Source organism: Populus euphratica, unplaced genomic scaffold, assembly GCF_000495115.2.
Source record: "Populus euphratica unplaced genomic scaffold, PopEup_1.0 scaffold58.1, whole genome shotgun sequence".
In the NCBI taxonomy this organism is placed as follows: Eukaryota; Viridiplantae; Streptophyta; class Magnoliopsida; order Malpighiales; family Salicaceae; genus Populus; species Populus euphratica.
Window position 1 is genome coordinate 1,336,438 of NW_011499864.1, and position 16,561 is coordinate 1,352,998.

General features: G+C 30.8%; 3 protein-coding genes and 1 pseudogene across 4 annotated transcripts; 2 read left to right on the forward strand and 2 right to left on the reverse strand.

Moving 5' to 3' along the window:
• Nucleotides 1-1,630: 1,630 nt before the first annotated feature.
• LOC105125758 (uncharacterized) lies at nt 1,631-3,966 on the forward strand. 2 transcript variants are annotated; one of them, XM_011026341.1, is made up of 4 exons: nt 1,631-2,112; nt 3,276-3,413; nt 3,600-3,716; nt 3,877-3,966. In XM_011026341.1, exons 1-4 carry the CDS (start codon nt 1,800-1,802, stop codon nt 3,885-3,887), a joined length of 579 nt encoding a protein of 192 aa, XP_011024643.1. In that variant the 5' UTR covers nt 1,631-1,799; the 3' UTR covers nt 3,888-3,966. The 2 variants fall into 2 exon arrangements, with proteins under 2 accessions (XP_011024643.1, XP_011024642.1); XM_011026340.1 differs by having other exon boundaries at nt 3,600-3,937.
• A 450-nt stretch (nt 3,967-4,416) lies between these two features.
• LOC105125857 (uncharacterized) lies at nt 4,417-5,406 on the reverse strand. The gene is made up of 4 exons (XM_011026504.1): nt 5,369-5,406; nt 5,151-5,301; nt 4,970-5,067; nt 4,417-4,555 (listed from the first exon to the last, which is right to left on the reverse strand). The coding sequence occupies exons 1-4, from the start codon at nt 5,404-5,406 to the stop codon at nt 4,417-4,419; spliced, it is 426 nt and encodes a 141-aa protein (XP_011024806.1).
• Nucleotides 5,407-7,424: 2,018 nt separating this feature from the next.
• LOC105125760 (xyloglucan endotransglucosylase/hydrolase protein 2) lies at nt 7,425-9,221 on the reverse strand. The gene is made up of 4 exons (XM_011026344.1): nt 9,003-9,221; nt 8,378-8,478; nt 8,055-8,248; nt 7,425-7,946 (listed from the first exon to the last, which is right to left on the reverse strand). The coding sequence occupies exons 1-4, from the start codon at nt 9,199-9,201 to the stop codon at nt 7,559-7,561; spliced, it is 882 nt and encodes a 293-aa protein (XP_011024646.1). The 5' UTR covers nt 9,202-9,221; the 3' UTR covers nt 7,425-7,558.
• Nucleotides 9,222-14,911: 5,690 nt separating this feature from the next.
• Nucleotides 14,912-16,343, forward strand: LOC105125858 (purine permease 1-like; annotated as a pseudogene).
• The last annotated feature ends 218 nt before the right edge of the window (nt 16,344-16,561 follow it).

Here is a 16,561-nt window from a genome sequence, read left to right on the forward strand (position 1 = left end):
TAACATGAAACTTGTTTTACAAGAAAACTCATGACTTGTGATGTAGTCACTTTTCTAACCCACAATCATAAATGTAGTAAGCATAATCTTGTTTGAGATTTTTCACAACTTTATCAAGTTATATCCAAGATTTAACATTTAAAGATACATTCAACATTTAACATTTAAAGATAAAATAAGGATTTGTACAACTAGAAAAATGTAACATTGTTTTTAAGAATTTTAGTTAGAGAGTTACTTACACATTTACACAACTAGAAAATACCATAATTTTCTTAAAACATCTTTACAATAAGGTTATTGCTCATTTTTAATTACAGAAAATATTCAATACAAGTTCAATTCTAGATCCATTTTTCTACCTTGATTTCATGACCAAGTTTTTTCTAATCAATTATAGATGAGATGAATAGAAAATCAAAAGAAATATTTAATCCCTTATCTGAATTTGATATTCAACCATATTTATTAAACTCGATCCAAAATTTAAGTAGTGGATTTGTTAAGTCAATCTAAATTAATCTAAAATAATATTATTTTGGATAAAAATTATATAAAAACAAATTTACATTAACATCGATAGATTTGTCATAAATTTAATCAGGTTAATTAATTTTATTATTTAAAAAAAAAATTAGATGTACAGGCTTGACATTGCAAGTCTAAGACACCTAGGCTCTCTTTTTAAGCTAGATATGCATCCCAAATCTCTAGTGTCTAGCCTCTTTTTATATCATTCCTTTTTTTTTGAATAAAACTCATTATGAATAAAAATAATTAAAACATTGTCCAATTTTGCCATAGTTTTCATATAAGATTATTTTTTTTTATAATGATAGTGGTAGTTATTTTATGAATTATTATATATGAATATGCAAACTTTATAAAAAAAATAAACTAATGAATATTAATTAAAAATACAATATTTATTTTTTCATATATTGTAAATGTTTTATATACATGGTTTTTATAGATTAATTATTCTCTCCTTTTGTTTTATCATCTATAAATTATTCGGTCTTGATTTTTTAAATTGAACTTTGCTTTTCAAATTCATGATAAATTTTTAATTCCAAAAAAATAAAAAATATATTTTCATCAAAATAAAAATAAAATAAATAAACGAGAATTTTGATTGAAATAGAAATTTCATCAAAATAATTTTCCCCTATTAATAATGATTGAGATTCTTATTAATATTTAAATACCATATTGTTTTAATAAAAACATGCTGCTAATAAAAAATATACGGTTTTCTAAAAACTTAAAATAAATTAATAAAAAATATCTAATAAAATATATTTTTTTATAATTTAATATTTTTTTTTATTACAAATATATATTTTTATTACAATAAAATTAATTTTAAAAACTACCTCACAACATTACACATACAAAAATCAAAAAAAAAATAATTAGTATTTAGCAAACATAATCTAAGTAACATTTAGTTAGCAATTTGTTTTTTTTATAAAATTTATCTTGTTACAATTATTATTTTTAATCTAAAATAACCTTTGTTTCATTAAAATAAACTCAATCGAGACGTGTTAACCTGCAATTGGTAAACGAATCCTTAAACAGGGTTATAGATCAGACCGGATCTTATGTAACTGTGGGGAGACCGACACCCAACGCACGGTCCCTCTAGAAACAACTTTCAGACACTTCCAGAAAGAAATCGTTAGAAAAAAAGAAGCTGCCAACTCAGACAGAATTGAGGTGTTGGCGAGAGAAGCATTGATGCTCAAACAAGAAGATTGATTCTATTGAGAAACAGACTAATCAGCAAGAAACTAATGTCATCATCAGGAAGCAGCAACAAACCAAGAACGGTGAAGTTACGGTGCCCTTCTGCGTCCAGCATAGTGTCCTTCTTTGCATGGGACGAGCAGAGACTCGACTTGGGATCTATAGCCAGGACTTTTGGTTTAGACCCGTCAACGCTGAAGCTGAATGGTTACTTTATAAGTAGAGGGGCTGATCTTATCTCCTCCTCTGTTACGTGGCGATCGCTTCTTAGTTTTTTCTCTGCAAAGGGTTTGTCTACTGGTAAAGATGATAAGGAAGCTCTTATTGTAGATGGCAAGCTCTCCAAAGTTGGGACTAAGCGTAAGCTCGTTGCAATGATTCTTTATTTGCTTAAAATATATTTTCAAGAACTGTGAGTAGTGAATTGCATGTCTAATCTGATTGTAAAGAAAACGCTGAGTCTGTTATGAGTAAGATTGTTTCGAATTTTTATTAGTTGCTACTGAGAAATTCTGGGGAGAAAGAAAAATTGAAACTTGATTGGTACTTTTTTCTATCAGGAGAAATTGGTTTCTTGTTAAACTATATTTTTTTAGAGGGCAAGGTATCCTCGTACCAGCTTATGCGTCAATGGAGATTAAATTCCTTCTTTGAACAATCTTAATGGGGCTTCTCCAGTATCGAATTGATATTGGCCTGTGCATTCAGAAAAGTCTGTAGTTTACACATTGACGTAGTATTGTTCATTGCCATTCATCTTAGTACCATTTCCTTCGTCAAAACTTAGAAACTTAAGAGCAGACTGCAGTTTAATTGACACAGATACCATTGGCACAGCATGTCTATTTATCAATAAGATAATCATGACCTGGAAGTTTAAATGCCAGCTATTTATCAGATATTCATAACATGCATGCATAACTTGATTCTTACCTTCCCTCTCTTGAGAGCATCCAATTCTTCTGGTGCATCCTCCTGGAGAAGCAATGGGACTTGCTCAGGAGGAACATCTTTTGCTGGGCTCTTGATGGAAAGATTTGCATCCTCAATATCGAAGGTAACTTCCGGTGGAGGCGCCAGCATGTTAAATACGTATGTGTATAAAATGATTGCACCAACCTGGCATGCATCAACCAGAGCCTAACCAGTCAACTTCATGGAAAAAATATCCTCGTACCAGCTTATGCGTCAATGGAGATTAAATTCCTTCTTTGAACAATCTTAATGGGGCTTCTCCAGTATCGAATTGATATTGGCCTGTGCATTCAGAAAAGTCTGTAGTTTACACATTGACGTAGTATTGTTCATTGGTTCTGAGCTTTTGGGATTGCCTGGATGAGCAAAAATAAGGTTAAGGAATCGGTGGCTATGCAGCATCTGTATGCGTTCTAAATTTTTGTTATTATTGGATGTTTTTGATAATCAAAAGTGGTATCTGAAATGTGTATTTAATGATTAAACTTGTGTGTTTTGACTATAACATTGTACTAAATGCTGCTTTGGTTGGAATTGTTTGTTCTCAGGGGCATATGACCCCCAAAGCGCTTCAAGTAGGAGTAACTACAGAGCTGAAGTTGAGGGCATTGGTGTGAGTAATAGCAGGCAACAGCGTCAAGATATTGACTCGCTCATGAATAAAAGGATGAAAGAAAGCAACTCGGGTAAGCAAAACATCTGGCCTTTGTGCACGGTGATGATTTTTATTGAAAGATTTAGAAGTGCCTATTTGAAGATTGCCTCTATTTTGCCAAATCCCTGATAATGGAATAATATCAATTTGATTTAGAAAACAAGAACCTGAAAGGAGTAGCTGTGGCACTAACATTATTAAAAATTTCTGTCTTCAGGATGTGATGAAAGTTATCAGATGCCCAAATGGAATGGCCATGGCTTCAAGAGGAAGCGGTCGATAGAACTTCATGTCAACTTGCTCAAGAAGTTGAAAATAAATGGAGCCAACTCAGGTACATGTCCAGACTTCAGAGGTGATATCCTGTCAGTTTCATCCTGCACCCTGGATTTGTGAGGCTTTTATGAACATCTGAAATGATCATCTCAACACTAGCGCTGTTGTTATCGCCCTTTCTTATTCCAGCTTTTTAGTCTTTCAAACTTCAAATACAGTCAGCCATTGAATGCAGTTGCATGAGTGGCAATTTGAAACTGATGAGAGAAGGTGATCTGATTCTGGCTGCTCCTTGCAAGAGAACAAGATGAGACTTTCATGTTCTGTTTCTTCTTCTTCTGGCAATTTTCACTAAAATTTGTATGTGTGTGTGTGTGTGGGAGACGTTAAAATTTATGGACTGTTTGATCAGTCTCTTCATTTCTGACACTGGCTGCACTCCACTCTGCAACTTCTGAAAACCTCCTGACGTTAGTTTTTAAAATCATTAACTTGGAAGAGGTACATATGAAACTTTCAATGCAGGATGAAAGTATCAATCAAGATTGGTAATGATGCATATGGGGATGATTTGCTCACCAACATGATATAAAACAGATTGCAAAAATACCATTTAATATAGAACCTAAAAAATGTATGACAAATAGGACAATGATACAAAACTGGCTACAATATGTGATTTAATGGTAGAAAAGATCATTCTACACATTCCTAAGCATGTTTCTTTTCGCATCAATTACACATTGGAGATCTCGAACTTAGTATTGCCAAACAACGGCGAATGCAGCCACTAACAAGACTTTTAAGTCTGACTTGGAATTCATCAATGGTGATGAATCTGAAAGCTTGGCAGAGAATCTGGACAGCAGTTCAGACGGGGAACGGATTTTACAGCAGCTGCAAATGGACAAACGAAAAACAAAGATCAGGAGTCGAGTAAATGAGCAACCAATGGGAAAATGTTAAAGAATGAAAGATGGTGTCACTTTCTAGGTCTTGAAAATGATTAGCTCAAAACAGAGAAATGTCTCGGATGCTACAAGCATACTTTAACGTGTGGATATCATCGCGTAATTGATATCCGATCCAGAAATTTAAAATTCTTGTTGATTCACCGGCATTTAGATTGTAAGAATCGAATCAATTCATGAGAGAGAGCCATTGGTAGACCATATCTATGGACCATACTCCAGTGAACATACAACGAAGACAATCCAAGATAAGGTTACCTTTACTGTTAAGAAACCTTTCCTTCTCTCCTATTCATCCTCATAACGCACTCAGCAGCGATCCAAAATACAGTGCAAACACCGTGCAAGTGATTGTGATGATATTGTCGGCATGCTAAAATCAGGGGTTGTAAGAGGCACAGGCAATGCTTTAGTGTAAGAGAAAGCATGATTCCTTTCCTGCATCACAGATCCATAATCAATCAAATAGCTTGGATTGTCATCAAGCACATTGACAAATAAGAATGTAGAGATCATATCACCTGAAACTTAGACAGCAAGGGTGGCTTCCTCACAGAGACATTGCTAGGGAAAAACATGGTTGCGTGGAAGTTGGGAAAGCTTATTGCAGCTGACGGAATATTAGGTCCTTGATTAGCATCTGGAGGGTATTCAGATATGTGCAAAAAAACCCTGTTGACATATCATACAGCAGATGAGAAACACATTTTGGCTGTATAAGAAACATTAGGTCCTGTACCTGTGCATGTTGTTATTACTGACAGTATGTTCTTCCATTCCACTAGACTTTTAGTATCTTTCTCTGTGCTTTAAATGGCAACTTGCAGGTTAACTAAGAAACGATATCCAAGCAAGTCATTGACAACATTTCAAGCTAATTATGCAAAAGCTGAGAGTAACATTGCAGACGGGAAATTATAATCTATTTGCCGTTTGCCACTGTTTCTACAGGTTGGTTTCTGAGGATGTTATAACATTTTATTACACCTGAATTCATTCACTAATTCACTCTAATGTCCCGACTCAAACTCGAAAGCATCGAAGTGCTAAGCCTACGTACCTTATCGATCTCTAATGCAAAGCTGCTGATTACACACAACAAGGAAGCTTCAGAACCTCTCAATCATACCAGGAGATACCATGTCTTTGGAAGACAAAACATGTATCTTTTCCACAAAAGCTGGAGAGAATGATAATCAACCCTACTATTTTCTTCATTTGAGTACCGTATAGGGATTTACTGACAAGTCAAAGCTGGCTTCACCGCCAAACCCTCCTGAGGTCAACACAGTCAGCTCCATAATTTTCCTTTTTCTTCAGTTCAGCCACTAGACCCCTCTCAACCTGAAGATAAACATTACTAGACCTAGCTAGATCACATATTCCACCGACTGTCCTCCCAAAAATTGAACTCGAAGACCAGCTTGGTCGATGAAGATATGATTGGCGAGTTTGGGTCACTGATGCATGAGGATTTTTAGAAAAAAGTATTTAGTTTAGGAATTTTTTTTTTTCTGTTTAGTTTAGTAGGTGAAATATTATGTTAGACAACAAGACAAAATCTAGGAAGAAGTTTGGACATATTAAACACATAATTTAACAAAAATAATTATAATTTAATATTCAATTATTCAATGAGGCGCAAATTTTATCAAATGATTCTAGCTAATAAAGTGTAAAAGACTTTCAAATTAGACCTAAAAGATGTTATAATTATTTTTTTCTTGGTTGGTTTTAGATTTTATTTATTTTTCTACCCACCTTCATATTCTTTTAACAAGGTCAATTTTGGCCTTTATATAAATAATTGTTGTTTTATTTTTTTATGAGATTATTGAACCACATACTTTTTCAAAAGACTATAAATTTAGAGCTCGAAACTATATCTTGTGTGATACCAATTGTCATAGGTCTATTTTCTTATCAAAATTTTCAACTTCTATGTGATAGTTTTGTCTTGTTAGACTCAATTTGTTTTCTCATTAATTCACTAATATTTATGTATAACTAGTTTGTCCCACAAATTTAAGAGGTTTCCTACACCTTTTCAATGTTGTAAACAAGCAGGGTACACAAATAAATATGAACATAATATACAAACTCAAACATGATAGATTATAGAAAAACTCTTAATAAAACTCTCAACCTTTCATCAACTCTTAATAAAAAAAAATACACAATGTCCATCTTGTATACTATACCCATTTTGATACCAATTGTCATATGCTTGGATTTTTCTTGTCAACATTTTACAGCTCTTATATGGCAACTCAACTCCCTGTCAGGCCAGTCTTTTCTCTATTGATTCACTTGTATTTATCTAACAACTAAATATTTCTCCTTACCAAAAGATTTCCCAACACAAAACAACTAGAACACACAAGTAAAAATTTGTGAAAAAAATCATAATTTTATATTGAATCATTAAATTGAGTTCAAATTTTATCGAATGATTCTAGCTCGGAAAATTTGAAAGATTTTCAAATTAGGTCTATAAGATGTTATAATTATTTTCCTTTTTAATTATATTTTAGTTATTTTTTCACTTAGCTTTGGATTCTTTTGATTAGATTAGTTTTAATCTCTATATAAATAATTGTTGTGTTATTTTTTCATGAGATTATTTAACCACTTACCTTTTCAAAATACTATAACTTCTTTATAGCTTGAGAATTCTATTTTTTATTCACATTATACTGCTTCATATAACATCACAATAAAAAAAAAAAGTAATTTAGATATATATAATGAATCACACAGAGTATCTCCCATGAAATTGATAATTGAAATTATACAATATATGAGAGAACTTCAATTGCAGTCTCCTTACATATTCAGGATTTAAATCTCTTTATTTATTTTTTTATTTTATTTTTTTTGCAGCTTATACATAAATATGACAAATTAATCGTCACCAACCGTTGTGCTCTTACTGAGGGCACTCTGGGGGAGGTGTAGGGTACCTGGGCCTATCAGAACAATAGTCATAAGTCAAATACTTCTTCCTGACATTCTCATATGCCCTCTGATGGGCAGAGTCCAGTGTCCAGTACTTTTGGGTATTCCACCAGTAGCTGGTCGAATAACATGGCTCGACGTTTGGTTCTTGATGATCTGAGCAGCCATTAATGTCAAATCCTTGGAAATGAGCTTGAAATGGTGCATGGCTCCAATTCGTCTTTGTCTGGCCTCCGTCTGTCGCCCAGCTATCTCCATTCCACAAGCTTGCCTCTATTTGCATTGGCTGTGAAGGGTAGCTGACTCCAATATTCGTGTGGTTCTTGAACACTCTTATGGGAGTATCATCCACGTAAAATCTGATATATGCACAGATATTAGTAAGATATATCGCTATATATTTGGAACCGGATCGAGATGTTAATCATACGGATTAGAAACTAATCAAGAGATCCCAGTACTCTTACACAATCTGGTATTGGTTCCACAAGATTTTGTAAGAGTGGAAGTCAGCAGCTGGGTCGAACCAAAGATACATCCTTTGCTCTCTATTCCCTTGACCATTTGCAAACACGTTTGTCTGTAGTGTTATTGGCTTCCCTTCCCTGTTTCCCAAGAACTCAAAGTCGAGCTCATCGTGATTATTACTGTGTGAAGTTAGCTGACAGTGAAATCAGAAAGACCATTAATTATAGATTATTAGATTATACATCCTTGATATGATCATCATTACTGTAATGAAGGGTATATGATAAGAAAATTGATAAAATTATTAAGTCTATGTACTGACATAGAATGCCGTGACAACTCCTGCAGAATCCTTTCCCGGTAGCTTTATCCTCATGTCAATGAATCCTGAACCAAAGCTTAGCTTGGAACCAAATCCAGCACCTATATATGCATCCCCACAACAAATCAAATTGCATACATGATAAAATTATTCATATATAAATTGTTAAATAAAAATGAAATTATGCAAGTTAGTAATTTTTGTAACAATTTGTATAAATTAATTATATTATATATGTATTGAACGGAAGGAAATAAATATTAGTATTCAGTTCGGATTTAAGCCTCTTATTTTGATGAATTGTTTCCATGTTCATGCAAGGATAGCCATGAATCTGACTCCTCCATAAAGCATCAAGCAAAGTCGCTCCTTTACATATTCCTCATTTATGAAAACGAGAAGGAGTTTTGTGTGTGTGTGTGTGTGTGAAATAATTAAGCCTTAAAATAGGAGGAAAATAATCATATTAGAAAAACGAGAATTTTACATTAAAAAAAATAATTCTCAGCTAGGTAAAGCTTGTATATATACGTGGAAACACGAGTCAAGAAATGACATGGTTTAGTATTTTGATGATAAATATTTTATAGCTAGTATAGCTTTCATGGAGGAGAAGAAAGGAGACCGGAAGAATGATCTAACGAGAGCTGAATCTGTCTTCCTTCATCAAGGGATTTGACATGATCATATCCCCAAGTGATATCGTAATTCTGATCAAAGCTAGCATCACCTCCATTTCTGCTTGCAAGCACCCCTCCCATGAGGAGAAATGCAAGGAAACAACGGAGACAAAAATCCATTGTAGCTAGAATTCTGCAATTCATTGCTAGCTAGCAAGCCCTTGTATATGTTTGCTCAAGCTTGTGTTGATGAGTCCATATTTATACACACACGTATGAGAAATATGGCTTTCCTCAGCTGTCTACAAGAGCTATGAAAAAAGCGAAAAGCTGTGTATGAGAGTTGTCATTTCTCGACTTCTCCACACGCTAGTGACTTGTTCATGCACACAACCCATCATTGTAGCTAGCACTTTCTTATTTGGAAGCAACTTAAAGCAAGATGATTGCCATTTAAAGCACATTGTTCTATCAGTTAATTAAATGTGGAAAAGACTGGCCGATTATCACAAAAGTCTGGTTTCTTTTTGCTTAAATTTGCTTATAAGTAATCTATTTTGTTTGGATAATTTCCTAGAATAGAAAATACTGATAGATAAAACATGTTTGATTGAAAACATAAATAAAACAAATATGTTTTATTTATTTATTTTGAAACATTACCTAAATTAATTAAATGCTATCTATATATTGTTAAAGTCTAAATTTAATATTTTCATTTATATCTTCAAATTACATGTGTATAATTAAATATTAATAATAATACTTGAATTCGTGATTTAGTGATCCTAGTCCTGATTTAGTGGTCCTAGTTCATGGTAAAGAGTTTCTTACCTTAATATTTAGGTTCAATTATCTTTGTATACATATGTTATCTTCATGGTAATTTAATGTAGTGAATCTGAGGATTAGTCGTGATGCATGTAAACTAATATATACACCATGGATTATGAAAAAAATATTAATAATATTATTGTCCTATCATGTATCTACAATTATTCACATATTAGTATAAATACATGTTTTTTCTAAATGCATGTATAAATATTAATAATGTTGTAATTCTATTAATTATGTGTTTAAAATTATCCATAGAGTAGTATAGATACATGTATTGAAACAATTGTAATTTAAAATCTTCAAAAGCATACGAAAGGAAGTAGTTTCCTACCTGTGCACTACAACACTAGTCATAGCTTGTGGTTATAAATTACTGTTTTAGGAGGGGAAAAAAAGATAATAGTAATAGAAAAGATATGGTTTTTTATATATTTTATGTTAGAATATATATATATATATATATATATATACACACAGACGTCATTTACTTCAAAATTATTATATACAATATATATATATATATATACATATATCTTCTCCACAAAACTAACATTTTTTTTTCCCAGGACCGCTTGGCGATTCTAGTGGACTTGTGCTTCGAGATAAAACAAAGGTTATTTGTTGTTGATACTAGTATAATAAATTTTATAGAAGAAATATTATTTAGATGTTTTAGTGTACAATGTACTTAGATAAAGGGTATGGACACCTCGTTTTTTAAAAGGATATTTAGCTTTTTACGGTTATAGGAATTATAGGTATAGGTAAAGAAAACAAATCTCAAATATTTTTCATATAAAAAACAAAAAGTCCATCTTGTATTACCGAAGAGATTTAAGAGTTATCTTTTTATATAAAATCTAGTTTTTTAAAAAATAAAAAATATATAAAAAATAAAAAATATATAAAATCTGATAATTTTATATATTTATGAACACATAAATTGATGTAAAAATAAATTTATAATCTTAAATAAAGTTTGAAGAATCATAAAAAAAAAAGAGTTTGATCCATAAAAATTGTGTTTAATATTAAATCTTGTTTTATAAAACTTGGTTCTGAAACAAATAAAAAAATAAAAAAAAGGAGAAAGTTATAATTTCACTATATAATACAATCAAATACTCAAAAGAAATGAATTTAATTTAAATATAAAAAGATTATATATAAATTAAAAAAACTAAAATAAAAATAAATAAAAAACTTCTCTACTTTTAATAAATAATAAAATAAAATAACTCTACATTTCTTGACCAACACTTTCTGTTATAAAAATGTTTGTGCAATCAATCAAGGGCAGCGGTGCTACCGCAATGGTTCAAAGAGTAATAGAACTGGTTTTTCCTATGACGTGGTTTTAAATAAAAGATCTCTTAATCAATTCGTTTCTTCACATGCTGAAAGCTAGAGGAATGAGCTCATCATTCATTGTTGAATTAGCAATATCTAGATTGCTGGCCTAGAATGCTGTGGGTGGGATCAAAAAAAAATTAATCAAAAGTTTTTTTAACCTAAAAAAATTTAAAAAAATAATTATGTTTTTTAAAAAATCAAAGAAAATAATAACTAGATTAAATATTAATTACTTTAATAATAAGGTAAAAAATAAGATAACAACAACAAATAATAAGAATATTGTCTCAGATAAAACTAAGTTAGCACGTGAAACTCGTGTTTGGATATGAGATATGTTTAAATTATATATTTATTGTGCATTTTAGATTATGAGATCAAAATAATTAAATAGAAAAAAATTAAAGATTAAAAAAAATATAAATTAAGATATTTAATATTACAAAATAAATCATATATCTAGTTGTATTTACTGATTTTGTTTATTAAAATCAGTTTGTAATAGAAATCGACGCACACAAAAGATTTATTGAATAAAATAAAAGGAAAAAAAATCATGCAAGGCTGCATATATTCAAATTATTATAAAAAATAAATAAATTTTTAAAAATAAATTTAATCTAAACAAAATTACAAATAAATCATACTAACCTTCTTAAAAGTTAAAAACACTCAATATAATTAAAAAAGTATTGTCATTTAAAAAATACTAAATAAGCCAAAAAATCATAGAGATGAGATACAAATAAAACATAAAATTAAAAATTATATAAAAAGTATTAATTAAAAAAATTTTAAAAATGAGGTTAGGTGTTGTTTGGCCTAGCTTATCAAGAAATGACTTGTGTAGAGACCTTTATTATTTTAAGTTAATGTTGATGGGGAGGAAAAAATGTTTTTAAAAAAGGAAGATGATGTGTCATTTGAATTCCTAAATTCCATCCATTACGGTAGTTAGAAAATCGATGTTCATGTTTTTTCACTTAAAAACTTATTTTCAACTTATTTTTTTACTCAAAACACCTAGAAAATACTTTATGAACCTTGTTAAACAATTCATGAACTAAAAAACACCTTAAAACCTGAAATCAACTTGAATCTAAAAATCTTTTCAAGTTTAGATTTTTTTAGTATTTTCAAGATAAAACAAAACATACAACAACTTTTTTTTATGCTAGAATCTAATGAGTCTCTCTCTCTCCCCTTCCATAAAAAAAAAAAAGTTTAGTATCAAATTTAAATTTTTAAAAATTAAAGGGACCAATCATTTAAAAGTCAAAATAAATGAAGGATAAAAATGAACTTTTAAGATAAATTTCAAAATCCCTATCTATTTTATATATTTTTTTCACTTCAGTTTTTTATATTTTAATTCAATCATCCCTCAAAAAAAAAATACTGAATGTTAACTTGGGTTAAAAAAATTAAATTATATAAAATAAAAATTAAAGAATAAAATTAAAAATCTTTTAAAATATCACTACTCCAATCCATTCTGATACGTGAGAAGGTAAACTAAGATGATGAACAACATTATGGATTTCTGACAAATAGTAGCACCATGCACCTACAATAAATATATAACCAATGGAGGAGAAAGAATCACTCGACAAATATGTTTTAAACCTTGTAATACTGCAAGATACTTTTTATTAAATTAATCATAATTCTTGTTACCAAGTAAATATCACATCACTCTTTTAATAGCATGCAAATGCTCTTTACCTGACAAAGCAGTAAACTTGCTAAACATTACAACTGCATAAGGTCTAATACAATCAGTCCTTCTCAAGAATTTTTTTAAGTAAAGATAGAATTTTTATTTATTTTTATTTGAGACATGTTCTTGAAAATGAGTCGTATTTATATATTTATATAATGTTAGGATATTACCAAACCAAAAGGGAAAAGAAAAAGAAAAAAAATTCAACTCCTTTTTAATTTATTAAAATTTTGTTAATTTTCTTCCTTCATTGATCATATTGTCGCTACACAACGTCGGGCGACGGCTCCACTCCTTTTTTTTGTTTATTTTTTTTTTAAAACAAAAAAAAAAGAATTTAGTTTTTTATTTGATTGGGGAAATAAAGATTTTTATTGGAGTCGCCATCTAGTAATTTGAGGATAAAATAAAAGGAAAAAAAATCATGCAAGGCTGCATATATTCAAATTATTATAAAAAATAAATAAATTTTTAAAAATAAATTTAATCTAAACAAAATTACAAATAAATCATACTAACCTTCTTAAAAGTTAAAAACACTCAATATAATTAAAAAAGTATTGTCATTTAAAAAATACTAAATAAGCCAAAAAATCATAGAGATGAGATACAAATAAAACATAAAATTAAAAATTATATAAAAAGTATTAATTAAAAAAATTTTAAAAATGAGGTTAGGTGTTGTTTGGCCTAGCTTATCAAGAAATGACTTGTGTAGAGACCTTTATTATTTTAAGTTAATGTTGATGGGGAGGAAAAAATGTTTTTAAAAAAGGAAGATGATGTGTCATTTGAATTCCTAAATTCCATCCATTACGGTAGTTAGAAAATCGATGTTCATGTTTTTTCACTTAAAAACTTATTTTCAACTTATTTTTTTACTCAAAACACCTAGAAAATACTTTATGAACCTTGTTAAACAATTCATGAACTAAAAAACACCTTAAAACCTGAAATCAACTTGAATCTAAAAATCTTTTCAAGTTTAGATTTTTTTAGTATTTTCAAGATAAAACAAAACATACAACAACTTTTTTTTATGCTAGAATCTAATGAGTCTCTCTCTCTCCCCTTCCATAAAAAAAAAAAAGTTTAGTATCAAATTTAAATTTTTAAAAATTAAAGGGACCAATCATTTAAAAGTCAAAATAAATGAAGGATAAAAATGAACTTTTAAGATAAATTTCAAAATCCCTATCTATTTTATATATTTTTTTCACTTCAGTTTTTTATATTTTAATTCAATCATCCCTCAAAAAAAAAATACTGAATGTTAACTTGGGTTAAAAAAATTAAATTATATAAAATAAAAATTAAAAAATAAAATTAAAAATCTTTTAAAATATCACTACTCCAATCCATTCTGGTACGTGAGAAGGTAAACTAAGATAGTGAACAACATTTATGGATTTCTGACAAATAGTAGCACCATGCACCTACAATAAATATATAACCAATGGAGGAGAAAGAATCACTCGACAAATATGTTTTAAACCTTGTAATACTGCAAGATACTTTTTATTAAATTAATCATAATTCTTGTTACCAAGTAAATATCACATCACTCTTTTAATAGCATGCAAATGCTCTTTACCTGACAAAGCAGTAAACTTGCTAAACATTACAACTGCATAAGGTCTAATACAATCAGTCCTTCTCAAGAATTTTTTTAAGTAAAGATAGAATTTTTATTTATTTTTATTTGAGACATGTTCTTGAAAATGAGTCGTATTTATATATTTATATAATGTTAGGATATTACCAAACCAAAAGGGAAAAAAAAAAAAGAATTCAACTCCTTTTTAATTTATTAAAATTTTGTTAACTTTCTTCCTTTATTGAACATATTATGTTAAAATTAAAATGTATGGACATGCCTACATGCAGGAACAACCATCGCCATGTTTCTGGCTAGGAGATTGTAGCTGACTAGAGGCCGAACTGGAATTCTTTCGATAGCTCAAGTACACCGATGAGCTTTTTCCGGCCATAATGAAAATGGCGAGTAGCAATCGGTTGTTTACAGGCCATTGGCCCATACTTAAAGACTCCTTGGTGACCCTCGTCCACAACTTCCTTCCTTCTTTTACATGCCACTCGTCTTTCAAGCCGAATGCAAGTAAAAGTTGGTGGTGCTAGTCAGTGTTTTGTCTACTTCAATGGTCGTTGATCAGTTTGCGACGTGCTCATCTTATTTATCTCTACAAAATTATTGGATTGTGTTTTGAATGAAATCAAATTCCTTTACGGACAAGCAATAGTGAAAGGCAAAAGTTTGATGACAATAAAACTTATGATACTAATCAAAATCACAAATAATAATAGCATTTCCGGAGACCGCCAGAGATAGTAGAGACAGAAAACATGTATTGACCAAGTACAACCAAAAGATCTTCTAGAAAAGAAGCAGGAATTCCTTACATTAATGGTAATCTGATGGTGGAATTTTCTTGGATTATTTCTTCTTTAGCTAAGTGGCTTCACACATTACTGAATAAACGCAATGATTTTGATAACCTTGAGGTCTATTGCTCTTGGATTTCACATGAACGGAGATATATAGACCAAGTGGGGAGTCTAAAGGAAAATATTTTCTTGGTTTCTTCATGAATATTGGGGGTGCAGCTCTGCATGCGTTTCTAATGCTTGCATTGGAGTTTACTTTCTTGAAGGCTGGCAAGGCCATGACTTTTGACCTTGTCCTGCAAGCTCAGTTCATTGTATCAATGTTTGCTACTCTATTTTGCGCTTTCCTCATTATTATCAACAAGGACTTTCAGGTAGGTGATAGATAGTCTTGATAATTTGCTTACTCTGCACCACTTACATTGTAAGTACTTCCCAATTTCCATGTAACAAAGTGTGAAACAGAGATTTCCAACTTGTAAAAGTTGACATAAACTTCTCTTATAAATCAGTTCTCCATTGAAGCTTGGAAACTTCAAGGTTTCAGGATGGGTATATGCTCATTGATTGCTCGCCCAAATTGCTATCTCTCAGCAAATCTCATAGCAAACTTCATCATTTATGTGAACTTTTGTGGTTTATTTGAATCGATCATTAATGTTGCATCTCTCAAAATAATTCTAATGAAGTTGCGTTTTGCTGAGGATATATCCAATGAGGCAGCAGAATTTGGTCTTGGGGAAACAAGGTACTGTGCTATACTACTAATATCAGAAATTGTATTGTAATTGTTAGTTATAGGAATTCCAGGGGTGATCTTTAGCTCCACATCACCATTGGAGGGCTTGTGTCATCTCTTCTGGTTCCAGTACAACAGGCATTTGCTGTGATTTTCTTGCAAGAGGTCTTCCACGTTGGAAAGGGCATGGCCTTGGCCATATGTCTACGGGGTTTTGCTTCTTACTTGTACGGAGAATACCAGATAAGCCAGAAGCCGACAAAGAAGAACCAAACCACTAGTTAATCAGGAAATAACTAGTTATCTCTTCTGGTTCCAGTCCAACAGCCATTTGTTGGGAATTCCGACTGGTGATGTACTGATATTTGTTCATAGGAGGCCAAGCACACTGACACAGTATTTACATGATTCGGCAAAACCGCCTACATCCACAGAAGAAGTCATTGCATTATGTAGAGAGAGTACAAGATTTACAACAATAGAGGATGAGGAATCATCTCCTC

Bases quoted from the DNA above. Each gene is read 5' to 3' on its own strand.
- LOC105125758 (XM_011026340.1), top strand. From the start codon at position 1,800: ATGTCATCATCAGGAAGCAGCAACAAACCAAGAACGGTGAAGTTACGG. The intron at 2,113-3,275 runs GTAAGCTCGTTG...GTTTGTTCTCAG, and splicing joins CTCCAAAGTTGGGACTAAGC to GGGCATATGACCCCCAAAGC. The intron at 3,414-3,599 runs GTAAGCAAAACA...TTCTGTCTTCAG, and splicing joins GATGAAAGAAAGCAACTCGG to GATGTGATGAAAGTTATCAG.
- LOC105125760 (XM_011026344.1), bottom strand. From the start codon at position 9,201: ATGAATTGCAGAATTCTAGCTACAATGGATTTTTGTCTCCGTTGTTTC. The intron at 8,249-8,377 runs GTCAGTACATAG...TTTCACTGTCAG, and splicing joins GAGTTGTCACGGCATTCTAT to CTAACTTCACACAGTAATAA. The intron at 7,947-8,054 runs GTAAGAGTACTG...TGCATATATCAG, and splicing joins TGGAACCAATACCAGATTGT to ATTTTACGTGGATGATACTC.
- LOC105125857 (XM_011026504.1), bottom strand. From the start codon at position 5,406: ATGGAAGAACATACTGTCAGTAATAACAACATGCACAG. The intron at 5,302-5,368 runs GTACAGGACCTA...ATATGTCAACAG, and splicing joins AGTAATAACAACATGCACAG to GGTTTTTTTGCACATATCTG. The intron at 5,068-5,150 runs GTGATATGATCT...TCTGTGATGCAG, and splicing joins CCTTGCTGTCTAAGTTTCAG to GAAAGGAATCATGCTTTCTC.